Consider the following 16,730-nt stretch of genomic DNA (forward strand, 5'->3'; position numbering starts at 1 on the left):
GTTCAATGAAGACGCAAAAAAGGGAAGTGCAAGTGCCTAAAATATATTTTTCATCGTTATTGAAGACTTTCTAGCAGGATGTGTTTTCTCGGCACAAATTTAGTAAATCAAGTGAGTATAAATATGTTAACGAACTAGTCATTGCTAAGAGCGCTAAAGGAGGATTCACGTAAAGTAGTAATATTGTAACTTTACGATATAATAGTGAATGCATCTAATAATACCACGCTCGAGAAAAATCATTTACCTTTATGTTTTTAACTTATATTGTCATCATGGAGGTTTTAAAGAGGAAAGCTTGTAAAAATAACCTACTACAGCAAAAGAGAGGTTAAATTCCGAGGAGCCGTGAAAGCACCACGTCCAGCAAAGTTAGCTAGCAATAGCAATGCAGTGAGCCGCCAGCAGGACGCCTCAGCATCAGCATCATTGACATCGTTCCCGGTATAAACCCGCAACAAATTTCATCTGACGGTAGATAAGTATGTATTTTATGCTTTTGGTGTTTTCAGCAAGGATTTATTTACCCAGGAAATTGAATAAGCCATCTTTTAGTCGAGGGACCCGGCCTTTGTTAGCATCTTCTCTCTAACATCAATGTATGGATGAAGATACATTTTCTAGATCCAATTCTTTAATTGTCACACGAAGATTCTTAAAACAGTTAAAATACAACTTATTTCCTGTTTTGCAAGCTAACAATAACTATTACTTGCATATGTCTGAGGGGAGGAGGTTTCATCCATCCATCCATCCATTATCTGCACCGCTTATCCATAGTAGGGCCGCGGGGGTAATGGAGCCCATCCCAGTCATCTTCGTGCAGTGGGAAGGGGACACCCTGAACTGGTTGTCAGCCAGTCGCAGCGCACACACAGACAGATTACCTACTTTGTGGAGTTTGCATGTTCTCCCCATGCTTGCATGTTTTTTGTTGGAATAATGTACATGAATTATTCAACTTTACTATAATTTATGTGTGTTATATGTTTGCTTGAAATATTGTGCTTACAAAATAGGATAATTCTCACAGCAAAAGTTTTCCACTGCACCCTGGCAAGAACTAACGGTATGAATCAGTTACACATTTGACCGCAGGCCAAGGATCTTTCCTGAAGATAGCGTGAAGAGAGTTAATCAGTCACATTTCAAATAACAAGTTGTTGTGCAAGAACTGGTTTCAACTAGAACATTTAACCTTCAAACGTATTCCGTTTAGCAGTCGAAACCACCTTGTAACTAGGGCGTTCCCTTTCTAAATAAAAGGCAAGCAGAGGGAAGACTGCTTTGGAGTGAGTTGGAAGCAGTTTTCCGTTCACTTCCCTTGCAAGTAAAACCATACACAATTCGCTGTGTCTTTTTGTATGCAGGTTTTTGTTACAAGTGTTGGGTTGAACCTGACAGTTTTCCTTCGGGCAATCCGGTTTCCTCCCACATTCGAAAAATATGCATGTCAGGTGAATTGACCAATCCAAATTGTCCCTAGGTGTGAATGAGCGAGCGAACTGTCTGTTCCTGTGTGCCCTGCGACTGGCTGTCAACCAGTTCAGGGTGTCCCCTGCCCACTGCCCGAAGATGGCTGGGATGGGCTCCAGCACCCCCGCGACCCTACTGAGGATAAGCAGTGCAGATAATGGATGGATGGGAGGCGGTTTCATTTTATTAAAAACAATTTTGACTTTTCGTTATGCTGCTAGAGATGAGCCACTGCTCCGTGGACAACAACAACTTTCCCTACGACAACAATGTCCTGGTGCTAGACATGGTGCTGGGTTCCCTCTGGGGACTGTCCAAGCCAATAGATTGGGACAGTGTAGCAAAGATTGTTCCAAGCTTCACTCCTAAAGAGGTATGTAAATGCGGAGTAGACCCCAGAATATGACATTTCTTTTGTCTTTTATTAGCATATTTGGTATTGGAGTAATCCAAAAGTCATTGAAAGTAATCCAGTTAAAGTAACCCTACCCAATCCTGCTCGTCATGTGCATGAACCCCACAAAATTGGAATATTATACGTTTTGGGGAATTAGTTAGTGTTATATAGCAAGGGGAAATTGCCCTAAAGAATGACCAAAAAACACGTTATGTGGCATTGTAGAGGGAAAAGATAGGAAAGCGGGGATGCCGTTTCCCGGGTTTCCACTCTATATTCATGAAGTTGCTTGCGACCAGTTGTTAACATCGAACTTTTTCCCGAACGTCACAGTGCGCTCTTCGCTTTGAGGAACTGAAAAGTTCCGGAAGTCTTCCCCTTGTGGACGACCAGTGTAATTCAATCACAACCGGAGCGGCCTTACTGGACACTGGTCAAGAAACGGGGACAGGATGTAAGCACAGTTTTAATCAAAGTACAGGAAAATGAGTTAATCCATGCTGAAGTGAGATCCATTATCTCTTATAGCAGCTCTAAAATCCACACAATCAGGAAATATTTGCAAATTAGAGAAGAAAGACTTGGAAGAAGATGCGGAGAAACCTCAAAAACCAAGAGAGTGAGGTTTCATTTTCCTCGTTTGAGGGCCTCAGTTGAGATAACCAACGTTGAAAATGTGTCTTCCCCTCCACAGTCCCAACATGGTCATCCACGTTTGTGATGAGACCAAGAACCTGAAGCAAGAATTCACATGTCCCAGAGATCTTCTCGTCAAAGAAATGCGCTATTTTGCCGAGTATCTGTCGGTGGACTCGCAGAGATGGGAAGAGGTGGACATCTCGGTCCACTGCGACGTCCAGATCTTCCACTGGCTCATGAACTTCGTCAAAAGGAACTCGTCCAAGGAAAAGCCTCGGCTCGGTAAAATCCTGGACGGTGTTGCAAGTATTCCAACTTTGAAAGTGGTTGATTGTGTTTTTGATTTTTTGTTGGGGTTTTTCACTCGCAGAGCCCAGTAATGTGATCTCAATCCTGATCTCCTCGGAGTTCTTGAAGATGGACACGTTGGTAAGTGTTGTGATGTGCATCGTTGGGTTCTGTCAAATTTGAGGTCACTTTTGTAAATATGGTTGTTAATTCTATCCATTTATCTATCAATCTATATTCATATCCATCCATCTAATCTCTCTATCTCTCTCTCCCTCAATATATATGGATATATAGCTATCTATCTGTCTATCTATCTATCCATCTATCTATCTATTTATCCAATCCCTCTCTCTTTCTATTTATGCATCCAGCTAATCTCTCTCTCTTTATCTCTATCTACGGTATATATCCATCCATCTAATCTCTGTCTCTATCTATTCATTCATCCATCTGATCTCTTTCTCTTCTACTCTGTCCATCCATCAAATCACTATCTCTCTCTCTCCCCCTCGCTCTCTCTTACTCTCTATCTATCTATCTATCTATCTATCTATCTATCTATCTATCTATCTATCTATCTATCTATCTATCTATCTATCTAATCCCTCTCTCTTTCTATCCATGCATCCAGCTAATCTCTCTCTCTTTATCTCTATCTACAGTATATATCCATCCATCTAATCTCTGTCTCTATCTATCTATTTATTCATCCATCTTATCTCTTTCTCTTCCTCTTTCTCTCTGTCCATCCATCAAATCACTATCTCTCTCTCCCCTCGCTCTCTCTTACCATCTATCTATCTATCTATCTATCTATCCAGACATCTATCTATCTATCTATCTATCCATCTATCTATCTAGCTAGCTATCTATCTATCTAGCTATCCATCCATCTAATCTCGGTCTCTTTCTATCTATCTATCTATCCATCCATCCATCCATCCATCCATTAAATCTATTTCTCTCTCTCTCTGTCTCTCTTTCTCCCCCTTGCTCTCACTCTCTCTATCCATCTATATATATGTATATATATCTATTCTTTCCCTCTCTATCCCTCTCTCTCTATCCATCCATCCATCTAATCTCTATCTTTTTATTTCTCTCTATTCATCCATTAAATCTCTCTCTTTCTTTCTCTCTCTCTGTCTCTTTCCCCCCTCTATCTATCTATCCATCCATCCATCCATCAGATCTATTTCTCTCTCTCCGTCTCTCTTTCTCCCCCTGGGTCTATCTATCTATTCTCTCTATCTATCTATCTTTTCATCCATCCATCTAATCTCCATCCATATATCTATCCATCCAAGCATCACTCTCTCTCACGCTCTCTCTCTCTATCTATCCCTCCATCTAATCTCTCTATGTATCTATGCAACCATTCAATCTCTCTATGTCTCTATCTATCTATTCATCCATCCATCTAATCTCTATCTATCCATCTCTCTATCAATAGCTGTACTTCAGTCCGTCCGTCCATATCATTCTGTGATTCTACCCATCCGTCTGCCATCCATCCATCCATCCATCCGTTCCTCCGTCACTAATGAGCACAAATATGTAAAAACACATGGAAAGAATCGAAAAACTTTGTGCAGCATTCTAGCCGGCACACTCACCAGAACCTCAACTGTGGTAGTGATATCATCCGCATTTCCTAATAATATCCATTCTTCCGTCTGCACACAGGTGGAAGAGTGCGTCCAGTACTGCCACAAACATATGAGCGCCATTGTGGCCACGCCCTGCAACATGAACTGCATCAACAGCAATCTGGTGGCACGCATCGCCGAGCTTTTTAACCACAACGAGGCCGACGACATCCGGGATCAAAAAGACAAGTTCAAAAGGTAAGAAGCTTTGAAAGTGCGTTAAAGTCAAGCTCAGTTTTGGGAAAGACACAGAACCCCTACCGCTAGTGGTGTGTAAGTGTGTGTGTGAATGGGTAAGTGTAAAGCACATACCTGTCGCGCTCCAGGGCTCCATGCCCTTACAACATATCCTATTTCCCTTACAAAATACAAAAAAATCTTACACCATATATTTTTTTTAAACGTGTTTATTGATGCAGTTTAACATGTTATATTCTACATGTGTTTCGTGATATCATATATACTAATGAACATTTTGTTGTGAGATACTGAGTTGCTGGACATGAATGAGGTTTATTAAAAAAAAGGTTCAAAAATGAAGTCGCTTGGAAAAATACATGCAAATATAATGAAGTAGAATAATACATTTTCTTATTCCAATTATGAATTTATTTTCTGCATTCAATTATTGTTAGTAATATACTGATTCAAGGGATAACCACAAACCTGTCATTTTTCATTTTCTCCTTTTATACTTCCTTTTTTTCTTAAACTTCTTTATACAACAATAATGATAGCAAGTGAGCCGTTTGAAAGACGGCTCACTTTAATGAGTTGAGCCGAAAAAGCCGGTTCTCTAAGAAGAGACGGACTTCCTTTCACTACACAACTACCACGGAATGATGCATGATGGGAAATCCCCAGGCGGCAGACGCATGCGCACAGTAGCATCAAACCGCTCGCTTCGTTTGCAACGGAAAAAAAACGATACCGAGATAGAGGCTACCGCGGCGAACTGGTTTGACTTGATTGATTTGCCACCAGGCTGTACTTTCCCAAGACACACCACTGGTAATGGTTCCCCTATAAAACGTGTAGTTGAGGGATCCACCCCACCAACCAGGAATATGACCTTCTTCTTTGACTGTTCTTTTCCTTTTACTTCACAAAGCAAATTGTTCCAAAAGAAGATCGAGCTCCTCTTCGACCCCAACCACAAGAACCGAGACTCCCCCAGAAACGCCGCAACTCTCTACAGGTCAGACATTTTTTTATTGTTGGATAAAAATGATTGGATTTTGCTTCTGATCCTGAATATCACGTAAAGATTTGTGACAACATATTTTCATAAAGAAATCTTTTGGCTTGACTTCCCCTTTAAGACGTTACAATTTGGTTTCAGATGCGGTTCCTGTTTGAAGATGCTAACCGATGACACGGAGCGGAAGATTTCTTGCATGCCAGGAAAAATTAACATCGACCCTCGCGGAGAAATTGTCTACACGCATTCGAGGTGCTGCAGATGAGTCCCCTCCTTGCAGTTTGTGAACTCCCGACATCAATTTTTGCTTGATTTTCCTGGCCTTATGTAGGTTTTGGATCAGGGGATGGTGTCATAATAGTCTTTAGTTTGCAATAGTCTGTGCAGCCCTTTGAGACTCCTTGTGATTAAGGGTGGCACAAATAAACATGACTTGACTTTCCTCACAGTAAAGTTTTTTAGATTTTCCTTGCCCTCATGTAGGTTTTAGATCAGGGGATAGTGTCATAATAGTCTTTAGTTTGCAATAGTCTGTGCAGCCCTTTGAGACTCCTTGTGATTAAGGGTGTCACAATTAAACATGACTTGACTTGACTTGACTTGAGGTTTTTGATTTTTTTTCCTTGCCCTCATGTAGGTTTTAGATCAGGGGATGGTGTCATACTAGTCTGTAGTTTGCAATAATCTGTAGTCTGTGCAGCTCTTAGAGACTCCTTGTGATTAAGGGGGTCACAAATAAACATGACTTGACTTTCCTCATAGTAAAGTTTTTGAGATTTTCCTTTCCCTCGTGTAGGTCTTAGATCAGGGGATAGTGTCATAATAGTCTGTAGTTTGCAATGGTCTGTGGTCTGTGCAGCCCTTTGGAACTCCTTGTGATTAAGGGCGTCACAAATAAAAATCACTTGACTTAACTTTCTTCAAGCTAAAGTTTTTAAGCTTTTTCCTTGCCCTTATGTAGGTTTTAGATCAGGGAATGGTGTCATAATAGACTGTAGTTTGCAATAATCTGTGGTCTTTGCAGCCCTTTGAGACTCCTTTTGACAAAGGGCGTTACAAATAAACATGACTTGACTTAAGGTTTTTTAGTTTTTCCTTGCCCTCATGTTGGTTTTAGATCAGGGGTTGGTGTCATAATAGTCTGTAGTTTGGAATAGTCTTTGATCTGAGCAGCCCTTTGAGACTCCTTTTGACAAAGGGCGTTACAAATAAACATGACTTGACTGAAGGTTTTTTAGTTTTTCCTTGCTCCCATGTAGGTTTTAGATCAGGGGATGTTATCATAATAGTCTGTAGTTTGCAATAGTCTGTGGTCTGTGCAGCCCTTTGAGACTCCTTTTGACAAAGGGCGTTACAAATAAACATGACTTGACTTACGGTTTTTTAGTTTTTCCTTGCTCCCATGTAGGTTTTAGATCAGGGGATGGTATCATAATAGTCTGTAGTTTGCAATAGTCTGTGGTCTGTGCAGCCCTTTGAGACTCTTTGTGATTAAGGGCGTCACAAATAAACTTGACTTGACTTAAGGTTTTTTAGTTTTTCCTTGCCCTCATGTTGGTTTTAGATCAGGGGTTGGTGTCATAATAGTCTGTAGTTTGGAATAGTCTTTGATCTGAGCAGCCCTTTGAGACTCCTTTTGACAAAGGGCGTTACAAATAAACATGACTTGACTGAAGGTTTTTTAGTTTTTCCTTGCTCCCATGTAGGTTTTAGATCAGGGGATGGTATCATAATAGTCTGTAGTTTGCAATAGTCTGTGGTCTGTGCAGCCCTTAGAGACTCCTTATGAAAAGGAGTCACATAAAACATGACTTGACTTGAGGTCTTTGAGTTTTTCCTTGCCCTCATGTAGGTTTTAGATCAGGGGATGGTATCATAATAGTCTGTAGTTTGCAATAGCCTGTGGTCTGTGCAGCCCTTAGAGACTCCTTATGATTAAGGGCGTCACAAATGAACATGACTTGTGTTTTTGCAGGCAGAAGAACTGGGACATCAACGAATACATCAGTAGTCTGTTCGAGGAGCTAAAATCTTGGGTCCTGGTTTATTGGAGGATCTGGGGGACCGTCAACTGTCTGACCTGCTTCCGTTGCCAGCAGGTTTGAATTTACGATGTAGGGCTGGGTGAGCGAAATCTTGAGTTTATCGGTCATTCTGTACGATTACGACTTTTAACCGGTTTTAAGTCATAAATATCCCTAGCAGATATTTTTTTCAAGATAATTATATTTATTAAAAATACATAAAGATGTATTGTTATTGGCTGGCAACCAATTTAAGGTGTCCCCTATCCACCGCCCAAACAATGGCTGGGACGGATAAGCAGTCCAGAAAAAAATGATTTATGGACAAGTCAAAAAATGATAAAAATAACAAATTTAGAATTGGTTTTAATACAAATTTGCGTGAGTTAACACCGTATCTCCAGCTTCGGTCACTTCTCCTGCTAAATTCCTAACGTCAATTTCCCGATTCAGCAAATTTTCAAATTCTACATTTGAAAACGTATTGATCGCCCAGCCCTAATACAAGATCTCAGCTCAAATTTTGGAATATTTGTTTTCTAGTGTCGGTGTTGTGTGCGTACTGTAGGAGTTTGTATGTGCAGAGTTGAATCACTGCCGCTACCACCCAGAAAGTGTCACCTACCCCAACCCGGGGGACAAAAGCTGCCGAGGGACGGGACTCTACCCTTGCTGCAACCGGACCGTATTACGCTTTGACCCTTCTGGTGTCCCTCAGGTACCAACAATGTTCCCTGTAAGCTGCGCCATGAGGCTCTTTAACTTCACCCGGGGGAGTAAAAGCCCACATTAAACCCCACATTTGCATATTACCCTATTTTTATTACAGTGTGTATTTTATGTAGCACTATTTAAATACTTTAAATAATATATATGTCAAACTCATTTGAACTCGGGGGCCACACGATAGAACAAGCATTCTGTAGGGGGCCGGACGAGTAGATTAAAGAGAAAGAAAAAGAGAGATAAAGAAAAAAGAGAAAGAGGAAGGGAAAAGGAGAGAGGGCGGGACAAAGAAAGAGAGAGAGGGAGAGAGCGTGAGAAACAAAAGATAAAAAGTTGTGAGAGGGGGGGAAAAGAAAGGGAGAGGAAAAAAGAAATCCAAAGAGAAATAGAAAGACAGAAGGAGAGAAAAGAGAAAAGAAAGTGCAAAGGGTAGGAAGAGAGAAAGAGAAAAGAGAGAAAAGGAAAAAGGGAAGTTAGAGCAAAAGAAATGAAAAAGACACCGAGAGAGAAAGAGACAAAGAGCAACAAAGGAAGAGAAAAAGAGACACAGAGAGTGAAAGAGACAGAGAGTGGGAGAAAAGGTGTGAAAAGAGAGAGAGAGGTACAAGTACAGTGTCTTTGCTTGAGGCACCTTTCTTTGGCAACATCAAGTGGACATATTTCAACCTGCAGCTTGTTTTCCTCTTGCGCTTCTCTGAGTGTTGTCTCGCGAGCCTGATTTGGCCCGCGGGACGCCTGTTTGACACACGTAGAGACTACAATCGCGAGAGTGGGAGAAAAGTGGTGAGAGAGAGAGTGAAAGAGACAGAGAGTGGGAGAAAAGGGGAGAGAGAGAGAGAGATTGAAAGAGACAGAGTGTGAGAAAAGGGGTGAGAGAGAAAGAGAGAGAGAGAGAGAGAGAAAGAGAGAGAGAGAGAGCGAGAGAGAGAGAGAGACAGACAGACAGAGAGTGGGAGAAAGGGGGTGAGAGAGAGAGAGAAAGAGACAGAGAGTGGGAGAAAAGGGGAGAGAGAGAGAGATTGAAAGAGACAGAGTGTGAGAAAAGGGGTGAGAGAGAAAGAGAGAGAGAGAGAGAGAAAGAGAGAGAGAGAGAGAGAGAGAGAGAGAGAGACAGAGAGTGGGAGAAAGGGGGTGAGAGAGAGAGAGATTGAAAGAGACAGAGTGTGAGAAAAGCGGTGAGAGAGAAAGAGAGAGAGAGAGAGAGAGAGAGAAAGAGAGAGAGAGAGCGCGAGAGAGAGAGAGAGACAGACAGACAGAGAGTGGGATGGGAGAAAGGGGGTGAGAGAGAGAGAGAAAGAGACAGAGAGTGGGAGAAAAGGGGAGAGAGAGAGAGAGATTGAAAGAGACAGAGTGTGAGAAAAGCGGTGAGAGAGAAAGAGAGAGAGAGAGAAAGAGAGAGAGAGAGAGCGAGAGAGAGAGAGAGACAGACAGACAGAGAGTGGGAGAAAGGGGGTGAGAGAGAGAGAGAAAGAGACAGAGAGTGGGAGAAAAGGGGAGAGAGAGAGAGATTGAAAGAGACAGAGTGTGAGAAAAGCGGTGAGAGAGAAAGAGAGAGAGAGAGAGAGAGAGAGAAAGAGAGAGAGAGAGCGCGAGAGAGAGAGAGAGACAGACAGACAGAGAGTGGGAGAAAGGGGGTGAGAGAGAGAGAGAAAGAGACAGAGAGTGGGAGAAAAGGGGAGAGAGAGAGAGAGAGAGATTGAAAGAGACAGAGTGTGAGAAAAGCGGTGAGAGAGAAAGAGAGAGAGAGAGAGAGAGAGAAAGAGAGAGAGCGAGAGAGAGAGAGACAGACAGACAGAGAGTGGGAGAAAGGGGGTGAGAGAGAGAGAGAAAGAGACAGAGAGTGGGAGTAAAGGGGAGAGAGAGAGAGAGATTGAAAGAGACAGAGTGTGAGAAAAGGGGTGAGAGAGAAAGAGAGAGAGAGAGAAAGAGAGAGAGAGAGAGAGAGACAGACAGACAGACAGAGAGTGGGAAAAGGGATGAGAGAGAGAGAGAAAGAGACAGAGAGTGGGAGAAAAGGGGAGAGAGAGAGAGAGATTGAAAGAGACAGAGTGTGAGAAAAGCGGTGAGAGAGAAAGAGAGAGAGAGAGAGAGAGAGAAAGAGAGAGAGCGAGAGAGAGAGAGACAGACAGACAGAGAGTGGGAGAAAGGGGGTGAGAGAGAGAGAGAAAGAGACAGAGAGTGGGAGTAAAGGGGAGAGAGAGAGAGAGATTGAAAGAGACAGAGTGTGAGAAAAGCGGTGAGAGAGAAAGAGAGAGAGAGAGAGAGAAAGAGAGAGAGAGAGTGAGAGAGAGACAGACAGACAGAGAGTGGGAGAAAGGGGGTGAGAGAGAGAGAGAAAGAGACAGAGAGTGGGAGAGAGTGGGATAATGTCATCTTCCCTTATTCTCACTCCCTGAAGCCTGTTGGAGAGATAAAGTATCTATCTATCTATCTAATCATGACAACCGATTGCCAAATCTAAACCCTAACTCTAAGCTGAAAAAGCCTAACTTGGATGTAAACTCTAAACCAAGTTTTTTTTAACACTTATTGAGGGTTAAGCTAATCACCCTTGCCCACAAGATCCTCTTCCTTGGTAAAAAGAGACCGGAAAAAAAGCGATCCAACCATTTTATCAACCGCATCAAGCTTTCTTATTCCAATTGAATTTCAAAAGAAACGGCTCGCCTCTTCTTAACACCAACCATATTGAATGGATGCACGAGATATTAAACAATAAAAACGACAAAGTTCTGGAGATACGGTAGAGAATGTTTACACATGAAAGAAGGCAGAAAATAGGAGAAAGAGAGAGAGGAAAAAAAGATGGGAAAAGAAAGTGATAAAAGAATGACAAAGGGAAAGAGTTAGAAAAAAAGAATGAAGGAAGAAAAAGAAAGACAAAGAGAGGGAGAGAAAGATAGCACAATAGGGAAATAGGGCGCAATAAGGAGAAAGAGCACAATAAGGGAGAGAAAGGGAGAAAAAAAGATGGGAAACAAAAGTTGTAAGGGGATAAAGAGAACAAAAGAATGAGGGAAGAGAAAGAGAGAGACGGAAGAGAGAGAGACATAGATGAAAGAGAAAAAGAGTGAGTGTGAGAAAAGAAAGAATGAGAAAGCAAGTGAGAAAAAGAAAAAGTGAGAGTGAGGAGAGAGAAATGGAAAAGGAGAAAAGGAAATAAGGTCAGGGAGAAAAAAGATAAAAAAAAGATAGGGTGAGAAACAAAGAAAAGACAGGAAGAGTGAGAAAGTGAGAGAAGTGAGAGAAGAAGACAGAAAGAGCATGAAAAAAATGAAACGAAAAAGGTAACAAAAGAAAATGAAAATGAGATGAACTGAGAGGAGGAAAGAGAGAGAACAGGCAGAAAGAAAGAGAACAAAAAGCGAGAGAGAAAGACAAAGTTAGAGAGAGCAAGAAAAAGAGAGAAAAAAAATACAGCTTCTGTCTGAAATTGATACTTTAGTTCACAGGTGTCAAACAGGCGGCCCGCGGGCCGGATCAGGCCCGCTAAGGGATTGAATCCGGCCCGCGAGACAACCCTCAGAGAAGCGCAAGAGAAAAACGAGCTGCAGGTTGAACTATGTCAACTTGATGTTGCCAAAGCCAGGTGCCTCTCACAAAGACACTGTACTTGTATTTATTTATCTCTCTCTCTTTCTCTCTCTCTTTTTTTTCCTGTCTTCCTTGTTGTCTATTGTTCTATTTGTTTCTCTCCATTTTTGCCTCCCTGCCATCGATCTCGCTCCATCACTTCCTCTCTCTTTTTCCTGTTCTCTTTTCTATTTGCATCTCTATCTCTCTCTCACTCTCTCTGCCTCCTCTGCCCATCTCTCCCTTGCTCTTTGTCTGTCTGTCTCTCTTGTTTCCTATTGTTGTATTTGTTTCTCTCTATTTTTTGCCTCCCCACCATCTATTTCTCTCTCTTTCTCTCTTTTTCTTGTTCTCGTTTCCATTTGCTTCTCTCTTTCTCTCTCTCACCCCTTTCCCCCCACTCTCTGTCTCCATCTCTTTCACTCTCCGTGTCTCTTTTTCCCTTCCTCTGTTGCTCTTTCTCTCTGTCTTTTTAACTTATTTTGCTCTAACTTCCTTTTTTTCGTGTCAAGACTTTTCCAGGGTGATTCCTTTCCACAAATTCTGAGAATTTTGCGATCATGTCTCTCAATTTGGTCTGATCAAAAAATGGCTGCCTACTCCTACCTGCCATCTTGACGGAATCCCTCCCCCTACTCATCTCTGAACTGTGACGGTGACACGAAGAGCACGGTGGGAGGCAGATTTTAACCGATATCCGGTTCATTTACGTTCAGGAAACTCCGGGAATGGCTAGCAATTTTTGACTTTTGTGATTCTGAAAAACGCCGCACAGATTTTAGGCACCATTTTTTTTATATTTTTTATGAAACAAAAAAATTAGAAAAAGAAAATAGAAAGAAACGTTTCAGGGCAAAAATCTAGATCCAAACCTCAAAAGCAGCAATGTAACGAAAATGCGCTGACACGGCAACCAAAATACCCTAAAACTCTTAAAGACGATCATAGTATCGATCCCGACCGAATATCGATAATATCGATATTTGTATCCACGTCCTCAGGGCTGCCGAACGCGAGACCACATCGTGAACGTCCCCGACGAGGACAAAATCCAGGACGCGGTGGCGGCGGCTCAAACCAGAGTCCTGAACGACTTGCTGCTGCACAGGGATGCCGTGTGCCTTGCAGTCCCTTCTCCCACCAGCGGGTGAGTATTATTTCGCGCGGTGCGTTTGAGGAAGTTCGTTAAAACGGGTTTTGTTCACAAACTGTGTGTGTCAGAAGTAGTCGGGAGCAGGACTCCCAAGTCCTCTCGGAGCCGTCGCTGGTCGGGGGAGAAGTCGGCACTGTAAGTTTTTTGTTTTTTTTTAAATCTTTATTTTTTTATATTTTTGACTTCTGGTCTTTTATCTTTCGACCAGTTTTCTCTTTTAAGAAATTGGACTCTGCAACTGGTAGGACTGCTTCCTTCAATTCATAGATATAGGACCATGTTTGATAGATTTGAAGGTATCGATTAAGAATGTGGATCACCATGAAAGTGCTTTGTGGAACGCCACTGCGTTATCATTTGGAATGGGCAAGTATCGACACCGGGTATCGTTTTTATCTTTTTTTTTTTCAGGACAAAAATCAAAATCCAAACCACAAAAGCGGTTATGTAACGAATATACGCCGCCACGGCAACCAAAATACCCTAAAAACTTAAAAACGACAATAGTATCGATCGATAATATCGATATTTGTATCGACAGAGGCTGATATCAGTATTTGCTGACTTCTACTGATCATTCAGCAATTAAGAACTGTATCTCTTTTTTATAGCCACTTTTAGATTTATTTTTATGCTAGTGATATCAGTTCCTGATTTTAGTATCGGTACAAATTGACGAGTTGGGTATTGATATTGGTCTGACAAAGTATCCTGAGTTATGAAATAGATGTATATCAAGTCAAGTACAAAAGGTATCAAAGGGCTGTGAAGACTATTGTAACACCTGTGGATTTCTTCTTGGCTCTTGGAATCTGTAAGATAGGTGTACATCAGGGGTCTCCAACCGTTTTTGCTGCTTATTAGTGAAAAAGGCACCCAGTTTGATTGACATTACTAAAATAAAATGTCTTCATCTACTACTTACTATGTTACATGTAAAACTAAAAAGAGAAACAAACAGAAAGAAAGAGAGGAAGAAAAGGTTATAAGATTAGAGAAAGAGAAAGGAAAGAAAAGAAAGAGAGAAGGAAAACGTTATGAAATTAGAGAAAGAGAAAGAGAAAGAAAGAGAGAAAGACGGAGTGGAAGAAAGAGAGAGGAAAGGAAAACATTATAAAATTAGAGAAAGAAAAGAAAGAAAGACAGAGTGGAGGAAAGAGAGAGAGAAGGAAAACGTTATAAAATTAGAAAGAGAAAGAAAACAAAGAGAAAGACAGAGTGGAAGCAAGAGAGGGAGAAGGAAAACGTTATAAAATTAGAGAAAGAGAAAGAAAAGAAAGAGAAAGACGGAGTGGAAGAAAGAGAGAGAAGGAAAAACGTTATGAAATTAGAGAAAGAGAATGAAAAGAAAGAGAAAGACAGAGTGGAAGAAAGAGAGCAAAGGAAAATGTTATAAAATCAGAGATAGATAAAAGAAAGAGAGAAAGACGGAGTGGAAGAAAGAGAGGGAGAAAGAAAACGTTGTCAAATTAGAGAAAGAGAAAGAAAAGAAAGAGAAAGACGGAGTGGAAAAAATAGAGAGAGAAGAAAAACGTTGTCAAATTAGAGAAAGAGAAAGAAAAGAAAGAGAAAGACAGAGTGGAAGAAAGAGAGAGTGAAGGAAAACGTTATAAAATTAGAGAAAGAGAAAGAAAAGAAAGAGAGAAAGACAGAGTGGAAGAAAGAGAGAGAGAAGGAAAACGATATAAAATTAGAGAAAGAGAAAGAAAAGAAAAAGAGAAAGACAGAGTGGAAGAAAGAGAGAGAGAGAAAATGAGAAAACAAAAGAGAAAAAGAAAGGGAGGGGAAATAAGAAAGAGAAAGAGAGTAGAAGAGTGAAAGAGAAAGAGAAGAAAATAAAAGACAAAGACCGAAAGACAGAACAAGTGTAAGAAAAGAACAAAGAAAAAAGACAGAAAGTGAAAGACTGAAGGACAGAAAGAAAAAAAAGGAAAAGAAAAAGAAAGATGAAGAAAGGAAGGAAGAGATAAAAAGATAAAGAGAAAAAGAAAGAAAAGAAGGAAGAGATAAAGACAGAAAAAGAGAAAGATGAAGAAAGCTAAGCAGGGTAAATTTGATGCAGTCAACCACCCAAAGGAAAAAACATTTGGCTAGAAAATCCCAATGACCCACCTCAACTTAGATGGAGACCCCTCACCGTACATTTAGCATGGAAAGGGTACGGTTTTAGTCAAGGTGAAAAATGTCCTTTCAGAATAAAAGCTCGTGTGTTTTGTCCGAAGACGAGGATTTCACCACGGGATCCGAAGTGACCGAAGACGAGGTGGGAGATGAAGAGGACCTGTCCAAGAAGCAAGGTCCATCATTATAAGACTTTTTTTAAATTGGTGCTGGGTCATTGTGATTTACTAGTTTTATGCCTTTTTTTTTAAAGCCTACCCCTCTGTTTTCTCTGTCTTTTTGCGGTCTTACTCTTTTTATTCTTTCTTTTTCTCTCTTCCTTCTTTCTATACCTTGCTCTCTTTTCTGTCTTTTTCTTCTCTTCTTCCCTTCTTCCTCTTGTTCCCTCCCAGTCTCTTTTCTATTTCTCATTCTTCACACTCACTCTTTTTCTCTTCCCTTATTCTTTTGTTCTCTTTATCCCCTTTAGCACTTTTGTTTCCCATCTTTCTCTCTCCCTATTGTGCTCTTTCTCTCTATTGCACCCTCTTTCCCTATCATGCTATATTTCTCTCTGTCTTTTTTCTCCCCTCATTCTTTTTCTCTATCTCTTTCCCTTTGTCTCTCTTTTATTACTTCCTTTCCCCATTCTTTTCTCTCTCTCTTTCTCCTTTTTTCTGCCTTTCTCTCCCTATTGGCTCTCTCTCCCTATTGTGCTCTATTTGCCTTGGGTATTCTCTTTCTCTCAGTCTTTCTTCCCTCATTCTTTTTCTCTCTCTTTCCCTTTGTCTCTCTTTTATCACTTTCTTTTCCCATCTTTTCTCTCTCTCTCCCTCTTTCTCCTGCCTTTCTCTCCCTATTGGCTCTCTCTCCCTATTGTGCTCTATTTGCCTTGGGTATTCTCTTTCTCTCAGTCTTTCTTCCCTCATTCTTTTTCTCTCTTTTTCATCACTTTCTTTTCCCATCTTTTCTCTCTCCCTCCTCTATTTTTCTGCCTTTCTCTCCCTATTTTGCTCCATTTCCCTTTGGTGCTCTTTTTTCTCTTCTCTCATTCTTTTTCTCTATCACTTTTTCCATTCTTTTTTTGTATATATTTCTCTCTCCTATTTCCTCTCTCTCTCTCTTTTTTTTCTTCTCTTCTTCCCTTTCGTTTTTTTCCTTCTTCCTCTTTTTCTATTCCTCATTCTTCTCTATTTTTCTATTTTCTTTTTTTATCTCTTGTTCTCCCTTTTCTTTCTTTTTCCAGTAATTTTTTAGTGGTCGACTGGGTCAATTTAACCTTACTTCCTACCTCTCTCTATCTTCTTCCTTTCTTTTTCTCTTCTCCTACTCTCTTTTTCTTTCTTCCCTTCTTTCTCATTCTCCCTTTCTCTCTGTTCTTTTTTTCTAACTTTCATTCTCTCACTCCCTTTTTGTCTTTCTTTTTCTCTCTTCTTTTTACATCCAATAATTAACTTGGTAATAACATGAACTACATAGTAAGTAGTACAAAATGTTATTC

The 16,730-nt window shown here is 40.8% G+C and overlaps 1 protein-coding gene across 5 annotated transcripts in view; it reads left to right on the plus strand.

Moving 5' to 3' along the window:
* sanbr (SANT and BTB domain regulator of CSR) overlaps positions 1 to 16,730 on the plus strand; it is a 20,868-nt gene continuing 4,138 nt past the window's right edge. The window contains exons 1-15 of one of the 5 annotated variants that reach the window (XM_088350750.1): positions 1 to 111; positions 1,698 to 1,849; positions 2,207 to 2,327; positions 2,402 to 2,492; positions 2,568 to 2,794; positions 2,883 to 2,941; positions 4,490 to 4,650; positions 5,564 to 5,650; positions 5,795 to 5,905; positions 7,629 to 7,752; positions 8,246 to 8,395; positions 12,978 to 13,123; positions 13,198 to 13,264; positions 13,338 to 13,370; positions 15,324 to 15,426. In XM_088350750.1, the coding sequence (XP_088206876.1) occupies positions 1,700 to 1,849; positions 2,207 to 2,327; positions 2,402 to 2,492; positions 2,568 to 2,794; positions 2,883 to 2,941; positions 4,490 to 4,650; positions 5,564 to 5,650; positions 5,795 to 5,905; positions 7,629 to 7,752; positions 8,246 to 8,395; positions 12,978 to 13,123; positions 13,198 to 13,264; positions 13,338 to 13,370; positions 15,324 to 15,426 (1,630 nt within the window). In that variant the 5' untranslated portion in view covers positions 1 to 111; positions 1,698 to 1,699. Of the gene's footprint in view, positions 112 to 318; positions 483 to 1,697; positions 1,850 to 2,206; positions 2,328 to 2,401; positions 2,493 to 2,567; positions 2,795 to 2,882; positions 2,942 to 4,489; positions 4,651 to 5,563; positions 5,651 to 5,794; positions 5,906 to 7,628; positions 7,753 to 8,245; positions 8,396 to 12,977; positions 13,124 to 13,197; positions 13,265 to 13,337; positions 13,371 to 15,323; positions 15,427 to 16,730 lie in introns of those variants that run through there. The other 4 variants (XM_088350753.1, XM_088350751.1, XM_088350749.1 and 1 more) reach the window with 4 other exon arrangements.

Source organism: Urocampus carinirostris, chromosome 13 (genome assembly GCF_059441175.1).
Source record: "Urocampus carinirostris isolate Australia breed hairy pipefish chromosome 13, RoL_Ucar_1.0, whole genome shotgun sequence".
Taxonomy (NCBI): Eukaryota; Metazoa; Chordata; class Actinopteri; order Syngnathiformes; family Syngnathidae; genus Urocampus; species Urocampus carinirostris.